Source organism: Mustela putorius, unplaced genomic scaffold (genome assembly GCF_011764305.1).
Source record: "Mustela putorius furo isolate JIRA1106 unplaced genomic scaffold, ASM1176430v1.1 tig00000450_pilon_pilon_pilon, whole genome shotgun sequence".
Lineage (NCBI taxonomy): Eukaryota > Metazoa > Chordata > Mammalia > Carnivora > Mustelidae > Mustela > Mustela putorius.
The window spans coordinates 12,763,536-12,784,365 of record NW_025421385.1 but is presented as its reverse complement, the minus strand read 5'-3'; the positions used below and the strand labels follow the sequence as shown (position 1 = coordinate 12,784,365).

Genomic DNA, 20,830 nt, shown 5'->3' with positions numbered 1-20,830 from the left:
TTTTTCTGGCCTGAGACAAGGCCATCACAATTCAAAAATTAACTCAAAACCATAACAAAAGGTTTGCAAAGCACATTGGGTTTACACAAGTAATTTATTCAGTGTGGCTTCATTTAACATACGTTGGTAAAAATCAATGATGTATTGGCAAGTAGTAATAATTGTGAAAATGACACCCAGAACAGGTCTGAAAATAAACAGAAATTCTTTTATGACCACAAAGAAAGGAAGGGTATTTACAAACAAAAAGTGCACATGAAACTTGGGAGAATATTTGAGCTGCCAATGAAATGGGATTCAGAATGCCTCCCCAACATGGCATCTGGGAGCTCCATAAAATGGGCCAAACACTGAGTGTCTGGAGAATATAATTTTTCAAAAATAATAATTACATGGCAATATATTTGGATTTCTATATAAAATTAGCTACTCCATCACTTGGAACAGGTTGTAAAAAATACGTACTAGGAAAATTTCAATGGGAATAATAGAAAGAAAATAATAGAAATAAAAGAAAATAATAGAAAGAAAAAAATAGATTAAGCCTCTGCCTCGAGGAAAATCCCTAATTCAGAGGGCACAGTAAAACTGGCAAAGTCAGAAAGGCCTTGTGAGTTTAGGAGAGACACTCCAAGGACATGCCATGTATCCCTCCCATTTTACTTTGCCAACTTTGTCACCAAACTCATTCATGGCACAGGAAGAATGAAGAGGTGCATAGGACGACAACAGGCTCGTGTGTTAATATCCAGAGGCTTTACTGATATATGTTTATTTCAGTTAAAAAAATTTCCTTCCCCCAGAACGAGATGTTCTCAGGTCCACTTGGGTAAACCTCTTTGTCATGGTTGCTAACACTGGTTTGTATACATCTACAACTTACAGTGTGACCGACTGTTCATGTAATTTTTCTGAGGCAGAATTCATATCACTGCATCGGAACAGAATGAAACAGAATGAAAAGCCCGTGTTTGCTAGACGGCACGACCCCTTTTCTGATCAGACTGGCCTGTTAGATTCAAGCCTTCAGAGATATGTTGGAGGCAGTTGGAATTCTCAAACCTTTGGTCTTGTATAATTCTCTTACATATATTTAGGAAATTACTAAACCCTCTTTTATATGTTGCTGTGACTCAAAGTGTGAGTAATTGGGGTAAGAACACTGGCTATCTTTAGAGAATAGCTCTTTGGATAAATTGAGAAAATTCAAACGGCTTTGTTCCTGTAAAATGCCAATTGAAACAGCTTTTGTAGATATTCACTTTCGCTCTTGTGATAGAGGACCCTAACCTAATTTTGTTTCATAAACGTATCATTCTGGGGGAGGGAATTTTTTTTAACCGAAATAAACATACATCAATAAATACCTAGTGTTAAGATGAGCCTGAAGAAAAGGTTAGAGGTATTCTGAGTCATAAAACTGACAGTAAAGTACCTGATTATTTAACATAATACACTGTTAAAGATAAGATGTGAAGTTTAAGGTCAGCTAAATGGGAAGTGACTAAGACAGTCAAGCCTGCTTTTGTATCCTGCAGGTCTATCAGTGGTGTAGCTAATAAGGTTCTTTTTTTTTTTTCCCTTGTTTGTGAAGGAAATTTATTTTTATAAATATCAAAATTTTTTTTTTTTTTTTTTTTTTTAAAGATTTTATTTATTTATTTGACAGAGAGAAATCACAAGTAGGCAGAGAGGCAGGCAGAGAGAGATAGAGAGGAGGAAGCAGGCTCCCTGCTGAGCAGAGAGCCCGATGCGGGACTCGATCCCAGGACCCTGAGATCATGACCTGAGCCGAAGGCAGCGGCTTAACCACTGAGCCACCCAGGCGCCCTAAATATCAAAATTTTTTAAACTTCTTCAGCATCCAGGTCGGTTATTCTAAAATCCTTAAAGTCATAGTTTGAATTTTGTTTTTATTTGCTTGTTGTTGAACTTTGGAGGATCTTGTCTGAATTACCCTTTTTCTGTTTGCCACATTTAGAGTCCTCACTAACGTCAGATTGGTTTACCTCCTCAAATTAAATGGCTTTCTCTACCTTTTTCCCTTTTTAAATCTTTTAAAGGAATAAAACTTCTAAAGCAATTCAAAAGGCCCCAGATCAGACTTTCAGGCATTAATGCAACTTCCGCAAGTTTGACAGTCAAGTTGGTGTATCAGAATTTTAAAGCTCGAATAAACAATTTGAGCCTGTTGACCTTGAGAGGGTTCATAAAATCCTTCATTATAACTGCAGCTTCCTGGTGCTTACTGAAACCAAACCAACTTCCCTCAACACTGAATTAAGGCCCTAAGAAAATGAGTCCATAATACTATCTCCTCCAACCAGCAGCCATCTTGAGCTAAATGAGTTAGCTTTTTAATTTCATGGGACTGAAAAGCACAGGCTAAAGTTTAGAGAGAATGGATTGCCCCATGTAAACAAAAAGTTCCTGGCGTCAGGCAGATCCTCGTCTCTTGTTCTCTCAAATCCACATCCTCCATATTGGATCCACTTTCACACAGGCCCTTCCAACAACTCTACATTCTCTCAGGTTTAATTATCTAAAAATACTATGCTCAGAGGGCTCTGGTGGAAACGAGACCAGCCCTGGACATTCATCATGGCCCCAAACACTTCACATCTTGATGCACTGAACTAGTTACAGAGCCCACTACAAAGCCTATACTTGATCTTGGAGGCTGCAAAGCCTACAGACTAAAGGTGGAAAAGGTGTCATTTCCCAGAGCGCAACTGAGTACAGTTCCTAACATTAAGGTAAATAGATACAGAATGTCAAATACATCTGACAATTAAACAATATATAAGCAAGATATTCTTCTACCATCATATATAATTTAGTAGTATTGTCAGTATACCTGTTCATCCCTTCTAAGTTCTAATTTCTGTGGCTTTGAAGACATATGACACTCCTAGATACTTACACAGGGGAAAGAAAAACATATTTCCATGCAAAGACTTCATTAATGTTCATAACAGCTAACTCAGTATCCAAAAACAACCTGCAACTCAATTCCCATCAATAAGTAAATGGATAAACAAGTCTGGCATAGCCACACAATGATATCCATATCCATACTCAGTAATAATAATAATATCCATACTTAGTAATAAAAAGAATGTATTATTGATACACGCAACAAGATGTGGATGAATCTCAAAATATTATGCAGAGCAAAAGAAGCTAGACAAACAAGAATACATATAGAATGATTCTATTTGCATAAACTTCTAGAAAATGAAAACTAACCTATAATGACGGAAAACAGATCAAGATCAGTGATTGCCTAAGGGTGGAGGTCAAGGCAGGAAAGGAAAATGGAAAGATCAAGATGCTGCCCAGGGAAACTTCTGAGGGTGATGGATATGTTCATTATCTTGATCAAGAGTTGGGATTTTTTGTTGTAAAGGGCAAGATAGTTAATATTTTAGGCATTGAGGGCCATATGGTCTCTGTCACAACTACTCAACTCTGCCACTGCATCATCAGAACAGCTACAGATAAGAAATAATTAAATGAATGTGAGTGTCTTCTTTCCAAACAGGCAGTAGCCCAACCGAGTCTGCAGGCTACGGTTTGCCAATTCCTGATCTTGATTAAGATGATTGTTTCGCAAGTGTGTACATATGTCAAAACTTATCAAATCGTACACTTTAATTATAGGCCATTTATTGTATGTCAGTTATGTCTCAATAAAACTATTAAGACATAAAAACAAAACAAACAGCCTTAGCTTCCTCATCATGGATTGGATAAAGTTCAGCCTTCTTACCATGGCATACAAATCGCTCCATGAACTGGCCTCTGTATTCCTACCCAGCCAGAGTTATTGTCCTTCTCTGGTGGGATTTTACTTTTTGGCACTACCAAAACACACACATCGTGCCATTTCAACTCTATGCCTTTATTTAGGTGTTCTATCTAGAATAACCTACTCTTACTAATGTAAGATTAAACTTGCACATTTACAATTCCAGGATGCCCTCCTTCTGCCCTTACCTTACCCCTTCATTTCTTCTTTGTGCCACCATAATAGTCTCGGTGTGTGTGTGTGTGTGTGTGTATGTGTGTGTGTGCATACACCAATATATATTTATACACACATATAAACACACTTGTACTATTACATTGATATATATACATACACATTTTTGCATAATTACATTTTTCCATACTTTTAGCTATATATATCTGAAATTTTTCTTTTATATATTTAGAGTTAAAATGAATTATCATTCATTTTATATTCATTTCATGAATATCGGTAGACTTGGATATATGACTGAGCACTCCCTGTGTCTATTACATCTATCACAGTGCCTGGCATATGAAAAAAAATTCAATAAATCAGTTTTTTAGCTGTTACTATGGCCATTTTACAGTTTATAAAATTGATAGGTAGAGAAACTTTATTTAGCTCATAGACATTTGATTAGGAATAGCCAATCTAGTATCAGAAACGAGTTTTCCCATATCTCATCTCAAGTACTTTCCACTAACCATTGCAATATTTTTTATTATTGGAAGCTTATCTATATTTCACTCTGGTCTCTTTCTAACTTTGCCACTGCTCCTCCTTCAACCCCTAGATACACCAAAATGAAGACTGCCACCAATATCTACATTTTCAACCTTGCCCTAGCGGATGCCTTAGCAACCAGTACCCTGCCCTTCCAGAGCGTCAATTACCTAATGGGCACATGGCCATTTGGAACCATCCTCTGCAAGATTGTGATCTCCATAGATTACTATAATATGTTCACCAGCATCTTTACCCTCTGTACCATGAGTGTTGATCGCTACATTGCAGTCTGCCATCCTGTCAAGGCCCTGGATTTCCGCACTCCCCGCAATGCCAAAATTGTCAATGTCTGCAACTGGATCCTCTCTTCAGCCATTGGCTTGCCTGTAATGTTCATGGCAACAACAAAGTACAGGCATGGTAAGTTGCAGGCCTGAGGGGTGAGGGGTTTATAGACTGATGTGCTGGTAAAGTCATGAGTGGTCCAACTTCTTAGTCAAATTGTAATTTCAGTGATTTTTTTCTAGCAAAATGACTTTGAATGTTTTGTAATAGGAGTTCTCTCCTAAATTTTAAAACACTAAACATCTTAAAGAAAATATAATCTACTGTTTCCTGATTTCTCTGTATTGACTTCATCAAAATGATGGGAAAATAAGAATATAGCTCTTACAAGATTGATTACACTTAAACCCAAAAGAACATTAAGGTGTTTTAAAATTTCAAATGGCTGTCAACATGACAAATTTATTTTTTTAGTCCTCATATCAAAATCATGAACCACCTATCAAAAAGATCAAAAAGTGGAAAGAATTTATCCATTACCTGGAACCTCCTATAGACTTTGGACAATGATTGTATTTTTTATGTCAACATGGACCCCATAGGGGATCTAGCTCAAGTGAAAGGTTCCATAATTGTTGATTAAATGAAAGCTTAATGTGATCAAAATAGATGAAACATGAGATATTTAGAAAACAAAGATCTAAAAATAACTCCCTGAAAATCAACAGAGAGCTTTCTCTCTCTCGATTTCTTTAAACCTTCCCTTATTGGCTTTCCTTAATGGTTTTAAGTTAGCTCTGGTCAAAGCTGTAATTAGTTGTTGCTGCTCATTCTGCCTTATAATTATTGTTTTCCAGGTTCCATAGATTGTACACTCACATTCTCTCACCCAACCTGGTATTGGGAAAACCTGCTGAAAATCTGTGTTTTCATCTTTGCCTTCATCATGCCCGTCCTCATCATTACCGTGTGCTACGGACTGATGATCTTACGCCTCAAGAGTGTCCGTATGCTCTCTGGCTCCAAAGAAAAGGACAGGAATCTGCGAAGAATCACCAGGATGGTGCTGGTGGTTGTGGCTGTGTTCATTGTCTGCTGGACTCCCATTCACATTTATGTCATCATCAAAGCCTTGATTACAATCCCAGAAACTACGTTCCAGACCGTTTCCTGGCACTTCTGCATTGCTCTAGGTTACACAAACAGCTGCCTAAACCCAGTCCTTTATGCATTTCTGGATGAAAACTTCAAACGATGCTTCAGAGAGTTCTGTATCCCAACTTCCTCTACCATTGAGCAACAGAACTCCACTCGAATCCGTCAGAACACCAGAGACCACCCCTCCACGGCCAATACAGTGGATAGGACTAACCATCAGGTATGCAGCTTCTAGAACTGGGTACACCTATGGGGGATGACATAAAAATTATAGATTTTTGTTCCAATCAAACTTTTAAACCATTAGAAGTGAATCAGTAACTAAGGGATGAAGGTTCCCCCCTTATGAGGACTGAGGGAGGATAGCAAATTATGGTCACTGTGACAGAGAGATACTTTACATTATTTAAACATCTCTATGTATTTGTGTATATTTATTTAGATAGAGAGGTACACCAACTAGAAATCCATAAAGCTACTAAAAATCAGTATCTTCACAGCTGTTGCTTCTATGCAAAATCAATGATGTTAGCACGTTGTGGAAGTGATGCTGTTCTAGACTTCTCCTCATTTTCCCCAATGTCTATGTTTCATGCATATCATTCCAACATCCCTGTCACTTCTTAGAAGTCAGTCCTGTTCTGGCTCTGTAGTTAAACAGAAAGGGTCATCACTTCACTCACGGTGGTGATGGGTGCCAGATGTTCCCAGCAAATCAATGTCACAGCTAGAAAAGACAGGAAAAAAAAAAAAAAAAAATGCCAGCTCTTACTTGTTCAGCCATCGGTTTGTCAAATTTTACACCTGAACTCTAATGGAAACTTCAAACATATCACTTAATTATTGGAACTAACTTACTTTTTTAACAGTCATTCTACCAGTCAGAGTTAATATGGCGAGGAGTGACTATTTTTTTGGAAGATACATTCCGTTGCACAGAGTACAGAGGGCAGCCCGCAGGGAGGAGTCAAGATTTATATACAGTATTAGACTCACACGAGAATCAGAAAAGAGAAAAATGTGTCTCTAAGTTAATATGACCTTGGTAAGCCACTGATGTGCAAAGTAAACCAAACATACCACTTAATTCTTAATATTAATGTAAATAAGTTTCAAATAATAGTGTCACCATCCAAAAATCACTGCCTCCTTAATTTTATAACACAGAACTGAAACTCAACTTCCAGTGAAGTAAATCCTTGAGTCAGAACCTGGTCAGAGGCCAGGACTGTGAGAACAGATGCCTTTATAAAAATGACTAGGAAGTCTAATTGAGGAGGCAGACGGAGAAGAGCCTTGCAGTACAGAGCAGCTGCTGCTTCTTCATTTACTTTTCTCCAGGTCCCACTCTGTCTCCCCAACACCCACTACAGGCTCCCAGCCCAACCCCACCCAGGCTCACCCTTTCCTACTGACCACAGGCCTAGCTTAAGGAGGTCCAGATGGTCTGCCATAGGCGACGCTAATCCTCACGCGTCTGATACTCAATATTGTTAAAAGGAACACCAGAACTTGGATCCTCTAGGCGGTATAAGGTAATGATGGTCAACTCACTGCCAACAAAAGGGAAATTACTAATTTACTTTGTGCCACTTCTAGCTCCATTTCAGACTGAGTCAGAGACAGAAAGAAATCTACTCTGCTTCTTCTCTATTTTTTCCACATTAAGAACTCTAAACCTGCTTCTTCCACTAAGCGGCTCTCCCTCTCAGCAGCTATCAAAACCCTGTGAGTAACTTAGAGAGGGTAGGGATTCAAATAGATTTTCTCTGACCTGAGGATAATACATCACAGAATGCAATTTGAAGCCCTCAATCCTAAACCAAGGTTAACACATTTTGCCTTGGAACAAAATACTTCCTCTGGAGCACAGGGACGGAGCCCACTATGAGGTATTGATTCTCCTCAGTCGGGGCCTGCCCTACCTTTCCTCTCTTGCAGACATGCTGGGGTTTGGCTGGGAGTAGCCTTACCCTAGACCATTGCGGGGCCTCTCCTCACATCGGATTCTTTCAGGGCCCTTCCCTCACCAGCTCTCCTGGAGGCACAGCTCCCGGCCTGTCTGATGGAGCACTTCTGAGTTCAGTATGATCATCCTTCCGTTGTCCCAACCCTGTTCTTGACTCCCATGGAGATCCAGCATTTTCACATTTAGTGTGGTTCCTGCACAACCAGAGAGCAGGGAAAGGAAGCTAATTGAGGAAGCTCTGTTCTAAGTAACTAAAAGGTTTGCTTTACAAATACATCCAATTAGGGCTATCTTCATTGTTGCCTCCATGAAGCAGGATCAGTGTCAGATAACAGCAGACACACATTAGCCCTGGAATTGGCTGCCTTCCCAAAATGCCCAGCTGAGAGGGCTGGACAGAAGAGTGGCTGCCAGGAAAAGAGGAAAAGACGCTCTGACATACTTGAAAATTAAGAGAAAGCAAAGTTCTCTCACTCATCTCCACTGATGTGTCATCATGAGAATCGCAGTGGTTACACAGGGACTCCTGGAACGATACATAAGCCTTTGGTGATAGTTTCAATAATATATCAAAATAATGAAATTATTTGAAGGAAAAATCAGACACTTTATGGCCATGTCTATAGGACATAGTTGGCTAGTCAGACAAATTCAGAAACTGACAGGTTTTGGGGTTTTTTGTTCATTCCTGTTTTTGTTTTGACACCATGACCCATTATGTTGCAAAGCAAAGCTAATTGGATTTGCATGAACTTTTTGACTGCTTGCTTGGACTTGGTACTGTTGTAGATGTTTATGTCTCGCCTACATATTTGTATTTTCTCCAAGAAATAGATTATACTCTATATGTCACGTTTCAAGCGCATTAGTCAACTTCATATTCTGCAGATCAGAGATCCAATATCAAACCTTCCCAGGGTGTCTGTATTCTGACAACTGTACACTGAGACCATGTCCCTACAGCGCAAAATGAAGAGTTGGCAGTTATCAAGGTAATTTCATAAGCCGTGTGAGAAAATTCTGTGCCCCAAATAAACTTTGCATCATTTTTACATAGCTAAGGGTGACTCGGTCAGCCTTTGCTACCTAACAAATCATTCCAAAACATAGCTCTTAGAGCAACCATTTATGCAGTTTGCATTTCCGTAGATCAGTAGTTTGAGTCAGGCTGGCCTAGAATGTTCTTCCAGTCTTAGCCAGGCTCAGCCTAGGGGGTGACATATTAGCCCTGCTGTCCTCATGGTAGCTCCAGGTTCTAGGTTCAAGGTGTGGCAAAACAGACCTTACCTCCTGATGGTAGTAGCTGCAGTTACATTGCAAAGGAGTGCCTACTTACAGTAGGCACATGCTGCCCTGGACGGCATAGCTTCTTGAAGCCATGAGCCACATCTGCCTTGCTCTTTCTTCTTCCTCCAGCAGCTACCTATAGCAGTGTCTGACACGTTCAAAAACTACTCCAAAAATATCTGTTGAATGAATGAATGATGAGAGGGCTCATGATATTTCAGGAGATATGGAGGGTGGTGAGAATGACCCCTTTCTTAAGCAACTGATGGACAACCCAATGCTTGCATAACACTCTGATGTTATTCCAGGCTAACTCTTCAGTAACTGGAAAATATTCACGGGAGGGGTTCTTCCTCTTCTTTTCTCTAGTCCTCTGATCAAAAGCTCTACTTTCAAAAAAAAAAAAAATTGTTACATCTGTGCTTGTCTTCTAATTTTATTTCTAACAAGTGCTACTGATAAGCCAGCCACAAACTGGATTCAGTGCCCTAAAGAGGTCTTGCCCTGACTAAGTATAAAAAAGTAAAATAAAAAAATGTCCTCATGTCCTTTTGTGAATTCCAGGGCTCAGACTCCTTCTCCAGCTGTAAAACTCCATGCCTGATTTATGTTCAGCTCGTTGTCTTTATGGCTTCTCGATTTTTATTAGATAGACTTAGGCAAAGACATTCATTTTGCATCTGCTATCCATGCAATTTAATTTCTCTGTATGTGTACCAGTCGACAGTTTTTCTGGACTCCATCTTGCTTCAGAGCTCATCCCCCATTTGCTCAGCTCAATTCAGATCAGCTCAGAGCTGAGACGCTGGTCCTTGCAACCCATCCTCACTGGTTGGCTTCCCACCCCGACTGCATTCCGTAATGCATTTCTGTTGTGATACCTAGACTATGTCCTTTAATGTTTAACATTATATGGGAAAAGAAACAACTCTCTTAGATAATTGGATTATTATTTAAAGAGTTTGTACTAACCATAACCATCATAATAATGCTATCTTACGTTAGTATCACAGCATACAGATTAAAAAGTGCACTATCATCTTAGCTTCCTACAACAAACCTGATGGGTAAACATGAAAAACTGAATGCCCAGGGAGGCTCAATGATCATAAAGATCAAACCACCAGTAAGAGGCAGAACCCTGGGCTTCTAATATTAATTCAAAGCTTTCCTCTGCTTTCTTAAACAATGCCACTTTGTGCCCAAATATTATTCCATGGTCTCAACCATAAGTTCTCAAACCTTATTAAGAGTATAAGTTCTGAGACACTTCTCCAAGAAACTCTGGTTCACTGGGTCAAGGTCAAGGTAGGGACAAGTATCTGAATTTTGAATGAAACATGAAACTGAAAAATGATTTAAATTGTAACTTTATCCAAATACTGCTAAAGTTACTGTTTTGTCTAACCTGGCTACCATTTTAGTCAAGCTGGTTAGCAAGAATTTTTCTACCAAATGAGTCTTGTGTTTAGCAAAACAGTGTAGCTATAGAGCTATAGTTGGACAAAGCCTTAGTTTTCTATCAGTGAGTTTTATAGGCTATAGTGATATAACATTGATAAACCTAATATTATGGTACCTCTTGCCAACTTCTTCTAATTAATATGGCAAGTCCAGCCCTAAGACTCCTGGTTACTGCTTTTAAAGCATTTTCTTGACATTTTAATGCAAGCCACATGTCCAGAAATTAGGATATGCTTTGCAATAGTATTAACTACAAAACTATATTATCCCCAGCTAAACTAAAAGCAGAAGCCTAATTTTTTAAACCAACCACATCATTCTCAAAAACTACATCTTGATGTTTTTTTATAAAACATCTGTGGAGAGATAATTTGAGAAGGAAAAGCATTTCAATTCCATCACAAAAGCCCCAAATGGGAATAGCTCACAAAATTACACAGCTTGATCACATTAATGCATATTTTGTGAATAAAACCAAAATGGCTATTCTTTCAATTCTAGGGTTTAAAAAGAAAATGGATCCAGTTACGTGTGTGTGTGTGTGTGTGTGTGCGCATATGTATGCACATGTGCATGATATTGGAGTGCCTCTTTATGTGTGTGTAGCCCTAGAATGTATTTAGATTTTAAATGAATAATATCTTTAATAAATAACAATATCATGTTTCTATAACTCAGCCATAATCTGGGAGGAGAAAATATTGTTTAATTTAAAAATATGTTTATTCATAGAAAATATTTGGTTTTAAGACTATTAGAAATAACACTTACTGCCCAGTTTGTGCCCAGTATATCTTATTTAGCCTCATTATGTAGGGATCTTTATCTCTATAGTTGAGGAAACTAATGTTTAAAGAATTCACCTGCCCAAGGTCATAGTTACAAAAGGAACTGTGAGGAATGAATCCAGTTGAATTTGATTTTAATCTATATGCCCTACTGCCCTACCAGACTGGTTATCATTCTTCTCAATGGTAGCTCTTAGAACTAAATTTTAGTATTTACATATTAATGATTCAAATCCCATAAGGTCTTTATGTAGGCTTGTTTAGATGTATTTGTAGCTATCTGTGTATCTGTGTATAAAGATAAACATCCAAATAGATTAATGAATAGCTTGGGAAATTAGAAATTTAATAATAAGGATTTGGGTTATGAATATATGAGTTCCCTTATTTTAAGGGAACTTTAAGGATATTAAGGGAAATTAAGGATATTAAGTATCACTGAGTGATACCATGTGCATTTCCACAGGTAGAATTTTTCATTCATGTGAGAGAGTTTCACTTAGTATTTTCATAAATCGTGTTTATCCTACTAGAAAAGGCAGCTTGGTGGGTGATGGTACCAGAAGAGACCAGAACAGGGAGTCAGGTGAATGTTCTAGTGGTCGTGTTTTGCCTGCCCAACATGTGATGGAACAAAGCCCTTCATCTTATAAGAGCTCAGTTTTCTCAACTTGAGCATGAGAGGATTGAACCAGAAGATTATTCTGCATATCAGAACCATACAGTATACCTTGATGCATGAATTAGCTAGTGTTCTTCTTGAATGAATGTTCACATCTTTCAGGGAGGTTAAGTTTCAAATATTAGATTAACTAATATAATTACTGCAGTATTTTCCTGTGCTTGTTTTTTCAACTGATGTAACTAACTGATAAAATAGAGCAATATATTCATTTTTTAAAAACTAACTTTAAATGAGGTGTTACTTATTCAGCTGGCCTTAAGTGGTGAATTGCTATTTCATAATCATTTATCATGGAAAATTTAGTGTTTTGAAACATGTCAATCTTTAGTTGCTATCTATATAGTTTGGGAGTTAAATATGAAAGGTGGATATTTTGCTCTTTTAACTTTCTACAACACATTTACTCTTCCTTCTACCTCTATGAATTTGAAATACAGTTACATAGTATTTTTTTGCTTTTGCATTTTTTTCTTCATACCAAACAAACTGAATGAAGATGACCTATCACAAACCAGTCATTAACTTTTGAATGTCATTCTGATTGCTGTATCTTTTGGTAGGTTGCAATAAGTATTTGCAAATTGCTACAATTTTACAAATGCCAATTTATTTGGGGGGCTACTTTATGAGGACTACAAGTTTCTAAAACAAAACATGTCTTGATTTTTCTTTTCTAATTATTGTTTCCATGGAAGTCAAGAACCTACGGTCACAACTTTTGTTGCCCTTCTTCCTTTACACTAAGAAATTTCTTTCTTATATAATGGAGTTCCTGGCATTGAAGTGAGTAGAAAGTAGATAAGAGGAGGCTACTAACAAGATTTATTTTGAATGCTAAATAGTTTTAATAGTACTTTTTCAAGACATGAATGGTTTTCATAATACATGTATTATGTATTTTCATAATACAAAAGATTATAATGCCAGATCTCAAGATGTCATGAGTTTGATCTTCTGCATTACCAGTGATGAATGCTGAAGGAACAAATACCCATAAATATTATTTTACTAATCATATCTGGGTGGGAGGTAAGATTAAGTATAATTTAATGTTATTGTCTTATTGCTTGTGAATAAAAGAAAATGAACTACTTTTTCTTTACATAACAACTGAACTTACTAGGAATACATACAAATAAGTAATTAGCCTGATAAATTAGTTCCCTATAATTATCAAATATTAAATAAATATAAGCTGAAAGTTTCATTGTGACTTAAAATAATGGCTCAGTCAGCCCAAGAACGGATATTGAGAAAAATAATTCATGTCATTTGTCTATAAAGCTTAGGATTTATAAGGAAAGAAGGGGGAAGAAAGGAAGGGAGGGAGTGGGGGAGGGAGGAAAAGAGCACCTTTTGTGTTTGAAATCAGCCACATTCTTTTGTTTTCCATACAGATACCAGGAATCCTAGGGACACCAGAAGTCTAGGCAATCTATCCAGTCCTACTTGGTTATTTCCTTTTTTTTTCTACCTACATTATCAAATCTTCATAAAAGTCAAAAGAGATAGATAAAGAAACGATCCAGAATTCCAAAATGGTGTGCCTAAGTCCCTTAAAGCATAACAAATGCTTAACTTTTTCTTTTTTTTTTTTTTTAAAGATTTTATTTGTTTATTTGACAGAGAGAGATCACAAGTAGGCAGAGAGGCAGGCAGAGAAAGAAAGAGGGAAGCAGACTCCCTGCTGAGCAGAGAGCCTGATGCAGGACTGGATCCCTGGACCCTGAGATCATGACCCAAGCCGAAGGCAATAGCTTAACCCACTGAGCCACCCAGGTGCCCTAACTTTTTCTTTTTGTGATGAGATATTTACCTCTAAGACATCTGATCAAAAAATAAGAAAGCAAAGGCTATGGAAAATGAGATTAAGAAATAAGAATATTTTACTCAAGAAAGATCATATTTGACAATATGATCACTTATTTAATCCATATTATAATTTACCAATTTAGCAAGAATATTTCACTTTTACCATTCTTTTTTTTCCCTCTATCATGTTAGCCAAATTGTCTTTATATTCAAAACTCCCCAAATATAATTATACATGGGTTCATTCAAATTCAAAACATCAACCTAAAAGACGCTTTCTTTGAATTGCCCTTGGGAAATAGAAGAGACACATGTCACTCCCAGAACCTTACCATGTTGCAGAGAGATGGAAGCTTGCAATGTGGCTACCATATACTTTAACAACTGAAATTTTTTCTGGTTATTTCAGAAATTCAGTGGGACAAGTAGACTCTCAAATGACTACACTATAAATAAATATCAACATCTAAATCCCATTAAGGCAAATGGACTTATCAAGCATATGCAAAATATTCACAGTTCCTAGGTGATTTTAACTAGAAAAATAACACTAGAGATCATCCAATACAAACTGCCTTATCCTACAAATGAGGAGTGTAGTCCAGATACACACTTTTATAAATTTTGTGCCTTTTTTTTTTCAAATACTTAAAAGTTGATAGTGAGAATCTTTTCAAGTATCTGGTTTTCAAATAGAGTTTAGGAAAACTTTTATGACTAAAGAAAAAGGCAGGCTCATTTGTATTTATATACTCTGGTATCTGTAAATTTATATAAAAATTTCAGCAGGTAAGGGAACATTTTATAATTAGATAACAAAAGCAGGTATAATATAAAATAAAAATAATATAAAATAAAAATAAAATTTTAGGTGGTACGTTTATTTATTTAGAGTCTACCACTGACCAGGTCCTGAAACTCTCCAGTTTCAATGGATACATCTGTGAAAATGATGATAATTGTAGTAGCTAGCACTTAGTTTTCATGGAATGTTATATATCATAGTCCACATACTTTGCCAAGAAACTGGCTAGCATTATTATTCTAAGCCAGTCAATGAGGCTTTGCACTTTTCATCTCCTTTCTTCTCTTTTCCCCAAGAAACTGAATTACAGCTCTTTTAAGGGAAATTAAAAAGGAATAAAAGAATGGTGACAAAAGGAATCATAAGTTTGGTCCTAGCCAAGGCTTCTCAACCTCGGTACTGGTAACATTTTGAGCTGGTTAATTCTTGCTTCGGAGGAATGTACATTGCCATGTTTAGCAGCGTCACCGTCCTCTATCCATTAGATGCAAGCAGTAGCCACCCACCCCTAGTTGTGACAGCCAAAATGTCTCCAGACATTGCCAAATGTCCCCTGGTGTGGGTGGCAGGCGTGTGGCAGAGAAAGGGGAGGAATCAGTTGAGAACTATTGATCTAACATGACAACCACATTTAAATGATGAAGAAATTAGTTGTGATGTCTTTAAAGCAGTGCCCAAAAATAGGAGTTAGATCCCAGGCATCCTGAAAGATACCACACTGATTTCTCAAAAGAAAGTTTCCTTCTGCACTGCTAACATTGCAAAGTTTAAGACAGTATTAATGAAAAACAAGAGGAAAGCACAATTCTTCAAACCTTATTTTATTTTCAAGCTTCTCTCTCAGAAAAAAAAAAAAAAAAAAATCTTCAGCCTAAAACATTTTTAGAAAGAATTAAAGGACAGTAAGTGTGAAGATACTGTTAAAGGATAGTAGGATACTCAGAATAAGGTCAGGCCTCCTGAATATTGTGAAACATTAAAAGAATTTGTAAATGAAACATAATTTGTTAATGAAACATAAATCATAACCTCAGAAGCAAAGAAGAATTGGCGACATTCCTGGAAAACTGGGGGAAAGAAATAGAGTCACAGTTTTAATGGCAACTTTGCAGCAACCAAAAACCCTCACTGAATATTTAGCTTTTCACTAAATTTTTTAGGACCTAGAACAAATTACTAAAATATATTTTGAGAACACTTAGAAAGGAAGCAATAACCTGTAAGAGGCAAGATAAGCTCTCTAAGAATTATGGTAAAAGGAATCTTGTTTTCTTAGAGGATACAGAAATCAAGCAAACACAGTGTCAGTAGTGTTTTTATCAAGAGATTTGACCAGCTCTTGCAGTTTTTAATAATGTTATAATATGTTGAATTATGATCTGGATATAATGGTATAATGAAATAGGTTTACAGGCTTTGGCAGATTCCCATCTTAGGAGTCCCAACCAATGGAGGAATGCTGAATAACCTAGATGCTAGTATAAGGGAACAAACATACTAGAAGAGTAAGCAAAAACGACAGCTAGAGTAGTTACAAGGGAAAAATTTTACTCCAGAAATCCATCTATAGACACACAGAATGTGAGTGATAGCAGATACGAAAAAATGTCATAGATTTTATTTAATGGATCAGCAATATGATATAGGCCATCTCAACTATTGCAATGATAGATAATCATATCAACGGAAGTCTAGGATCTAGAGCTTAAGACACATTATCTTTACTCTAATATACCACATTCTTCAGGAATGAAGTACGCAAATTAGAACATGTCCAGAGACGAGCAACTAAGAAGGTGAAAAAAGTTAAAATTCTTCAGGATAACAAATGGTTGAAATAACTGCACATGGTTACCTGAGAAATAGGAGACTCGGAGAGGACAACAGTGTTCTCTTTGTATACTTGAAGGGATGTGAAGAGGGAATTGGTCTTATGCAGTACAGCTCCAGTTAAAGCCAACAGGCAGAAGCTACAGGGAAAGGGATTGTAATGCAACCAAAGAAAGACTTTTCTAAGACTGGAGATACAAAGATTTGTCACTGGAGGCCTTGAATGTTCAAGCACCAGCATTTTGCCTCCATGGAAGAGAATGTGGCCAGAATTTGGGTGCTAAGATTTGGTGTCTAAGGAATCAGAACAAATGACTTTCTATAAGGATCTTACAGCACACTACTACAGTGAAATGTTAATATAAGTTCCGTAAGAAAATAGCTCTTTACACAAATTTTCAGAAATGTTGCATGTCTTATTTTGGTCATGGGGACTAGTACTGTGTATTAGCATTGTAAAGGCTTTGAAAAACCCTGCTGTGCGTTTGTGTGTGTGTGTGTGTGTGTGTGTGTGTGCCATATTTACTTCATATATAGTATAAATATATTTCTTTTAATATATGTATTATATATATTAAATACATGTGTGTCTATATATACACATGTATATACAAATGTATATATATATGTATACATATATGTGTGTATATGTATATATAAATATTTGCATTTTGTTTTTTAAGCTAAAGTTCCCAAACTTACCTGAACACAGGCTCAGTGTTTCAAAGGATGTCTCCTAACATCTCACAGAATGGAGTTTTCACCAAGCAGTTTCAAAGCCCACTATAGACCATAAGTGCTAGTTAGGCACAAATATTTTCAAACTTCAATGTCTTACTAGAAAAAATGGCAACATCCTTTTATCCCAGGTATTAACCAGGATTCTAAAATTGATCATTGAGCTCTTAGTCTCACTCATTTAAAAATGTATGGCCTAAATACAAACAAGATACTGAAACTTGCTTCAGTTTGAAATCGAACAGGTTGTGTTTTGTTTGGTTTTCACTTTTGTTTTGCTTTGTTTTGAAATTTGCCACTTTCTGGTTACAATCCTAAAGGGGAAAAATGTCTATGTAGCTTTGGGATATGTTTTCACTGATTTAAACCACACATTGCTAAGAATAAGTCTCATAATCGGTACATTCTTCTGTTTTGAATAAAATGACTTTGAGGAAAATAGGTTTCTTTTAAAAATCATCTATACTCAACAGTGAGATGCACTCCAAAGAAGTTGAATAATTACAGTCTTTCTTGTGAAAGAACACAAGACTAGAAGCCTAGGCTCTGGTGCCAGGCTGTCAATAAACAGCTATGTGAGCTTGGCATCCCATGCCAGTCTTTGCATAGGAGATCTTCCCAAGCAAGACATCCCCGATCTCTTTTATCTGACAACAAATTAGGGCTCCTTTCTGGCTTTGACTGATCACCCCATTTAGACACTGGAGACTAGTTTCTCCTAGTGAACAACAAAAGTAACCACCAAAGCTTCTTTTTATAAGAGAAAAGATTTATTATATTGAGCAAAATAAACACACATTAAGAGCAGGAGGAAGCATATGACACAGTGAGTCAGGATCCTTTGTAACTACCAGATTATTTCACTTCTCCTTGAATTCTCCTTTACCAAAGTTTGACCACGTTTCATACTCTAGATCTCAATATGTCTATTTAGGCAAGGGAGCTTAGAAAAAAAAGGATGAGTTCTATATCATTGAGGTAAATGGAGAGTTTTGTCTATTAGGCATCAACTCTAGGTTTTTTGTGTGGCTTTGTTTTTATGATTCTATAGTAATGAAATTTTGAAGCCTATTGCTGGCTGAAACTCTGATCAGCTTCAAAAGTACCCAACTCTGTTATTGGTTTCATTTGCAACTTTGGATGCATCACAAATAGGGAAGAGAAAACAAAAGTAGAAAAAGTGGCTGCAAAAAAAAAAAACCAAAAATAAGAATATCGAACTATCTTTCTTTGACCAGTACTCAGGCATGTCACTTTACCTCTCAACACCTCTGTTACCATCCATAGAATGATGACATTGGTTAAAAAAAAACAAAATAACAATCTTTTAAATTCCCTTCAAAAGTAAGAAACCCATTCCAATCATTGTGTGGATAGAGAGTAAAAATATCTTAAATCAGCTTCAGTTTAATCTAAAAACTTTACAAATATTTATTGTTCAAAATAAGCTAAAAAATAGCCCAAGAGGATTTGTTAGTTGACTTCCTGGAAAAAAATAACAGTTCAAAAAACTTTTGACAAAATTGGAAAACTGATGGTAGATTAAAATAGGGTATCAATGCCAAATGTCAAACTTACTGAAATGTGTATGTATGGTCATGTTGGGAAAGAAACCCAGACTCAGGAAATAGAAAGGAGTTACAGGTTTCCAAAGGAAGTATCTCGACAATCAAGCAGTTTTGGCACCACTCCATGGGTTCCAAAAATATACAATGTGATTCAGTGGGCCAGAGAAAACAATTTACTACTCATGGTACTGCAGACTGCAGGAGCATCAGCGTGGGAGCCCTGGTTCCCTCTCCCCGTGTCCCATGGTACAACACAATGGGCCCAGATTGTCTGTATGCGCACAGTGGATTGCACCCAGCTGAAGAGCCCAGAGCTAGGAGTTCAGCACCTTTTGTAGCAAAAAGAAAGCAAACCAATCCTCTTTCCTAGAAGCAAACAATCATAAAATGTCCATGCTGTGGTCCTCACACAGTCAGGCAGCAAAAGTTCTTAATTGACTATGTGACCATAGGAAGAACTCAGAGTCAGAGGATAGACCTTGCAACACAACTCAGTCAGCAAGAATATGTAAGGGTGGCTGGAGAACTATCCTTCCCAATAACTCACCTGTCAGCTCAACATATTTTTGGCTGAGCTCAATTTTCAGATGCCACCTATAGCAATTTGGATTTGACGTACTGATAAGGGCTAGAACCCAAATCTGTTCTATTTATTTCAATCTATAATTGATTAGACGACTTATCCATAAAATCATATCACTCTAGGATCTATATTCAACTGAGTAAGTCCCAGAGAGGGCTAATAGATCTTATTTCTGATAACCATTTAGCTTTCTTTCTTAGAGTATGTATAAGCTGTACCACCAGTGTTAATATTAATTCAAACACAACAAATTAATTCAATCATATCAACAAGAATGTAGTCTAAGGCTAATCAATGATCCATTTACAGTCAGAGAGTTTAGCCTGATCTGCTGACCTCCCATGGCTTGTTCCATCTCATTGGCTATGGTAGCTAAAATAAAGGATATGTTGTTGACTGTCTCTACAATGTGGATTTGGATGGTGGGGGACAATTTTCACACTGCTACATGAAAACAGGAATCTACGTATCCCTCAGGTCAGACAGCATTGGACAGCCCTCTTTATCTGGGGACCTAACAAAGGGAATGTGATCCAAGGAATGGTGTCATTGCCAATAGTTGCAGGAGACAAAGAGTTAACCAGCAGCCCCCACCATGCCCAGTAGAGAGAAATCCTGTGGCCCATTCTCTCCACTTACAAACATATAACTGACGGGGGAGGTTACTTTAGTTTAGAATTTGTCAATAAATTTGTTTTGGATCATTATTACATTAATCTGGATAATCCACATGGGCAGGGTCATCAAGTAATTACAGCCTTGATAGCCATGCATGGAATAACCCAAGAGGACCCAGGTGTCAGGAAAAGCAAATTAATTGGTATGACCCTAACTAAAACAAGACCACATCTATCTGTGCATTTGGACATGGGCAAGGGGCTTCACATTTAGGAGTTTTCTTTGATAACATTAGACACAATAGAGTCACTCAGGGCCAGCCAAACACTGATGAGTTTTCCTTATCCCACAACACATAGACCTACTCAGAAGTTGGTCAAGTTGGTCAAGTTGTCCGTCAGAGATGCTTCTTGTCTCAATGAACCATGTGATTATTTTGCCAGGTTGTGGAAAGGGTTCATTATTTCCCTCTCCCAGCACCTCAAACATTTAAGGAGTTCCTTCCCCAACTCAAGTAGGTAATAGTACCAAGGAGGCATGCAGAGGCTTTCCCCATGGAGGCTGCCTCCTTCTATGGTGCTTTAAAGAGCCCCAGGGCTGGGATGTTGGAACAACCTCCAGAGTTATGGGCTGCTAAGGCCCTCAGTCAAATTTGTCAGATTTTCTGATTAACTTTCAGACTCAACAAATACATACATTGATAAGGTACATATTATCT

At 37.3% G+C, this 20,830-nt stretch overlaps 1 protein-coding gene across 3 annotated transcripts in view; it reads left to right on the top strand.

The window, feature by feature from the left end:
• OPRM1 (opioid receptor mu 1) overlaps positions 1–20,830 on the top strand; it is an 80,709-nt gene that overhangs the window by 46,784 nt on the left and 13,095 nt on the right. The window contains exons 2-3 of one of the 3 annotated variants that reach the window (XM_004778185.2): positions 4,590–4,942; positions 5,665–6,185. In XM_004778185.2, the coding sequence (XP_004778242.1) occupies positions 4,590–4,942; positions 5,665–6,185 (874 nt within the window). Of the gene's footprint in view, positions 1–4,589; positions 4,943–5,664; positions 6,186–20,830 lie in introns of those variants that run through there. The other 2 variants (XM_045080168.1, XM_045080169.1) reach the window with 2 other exon arrangements.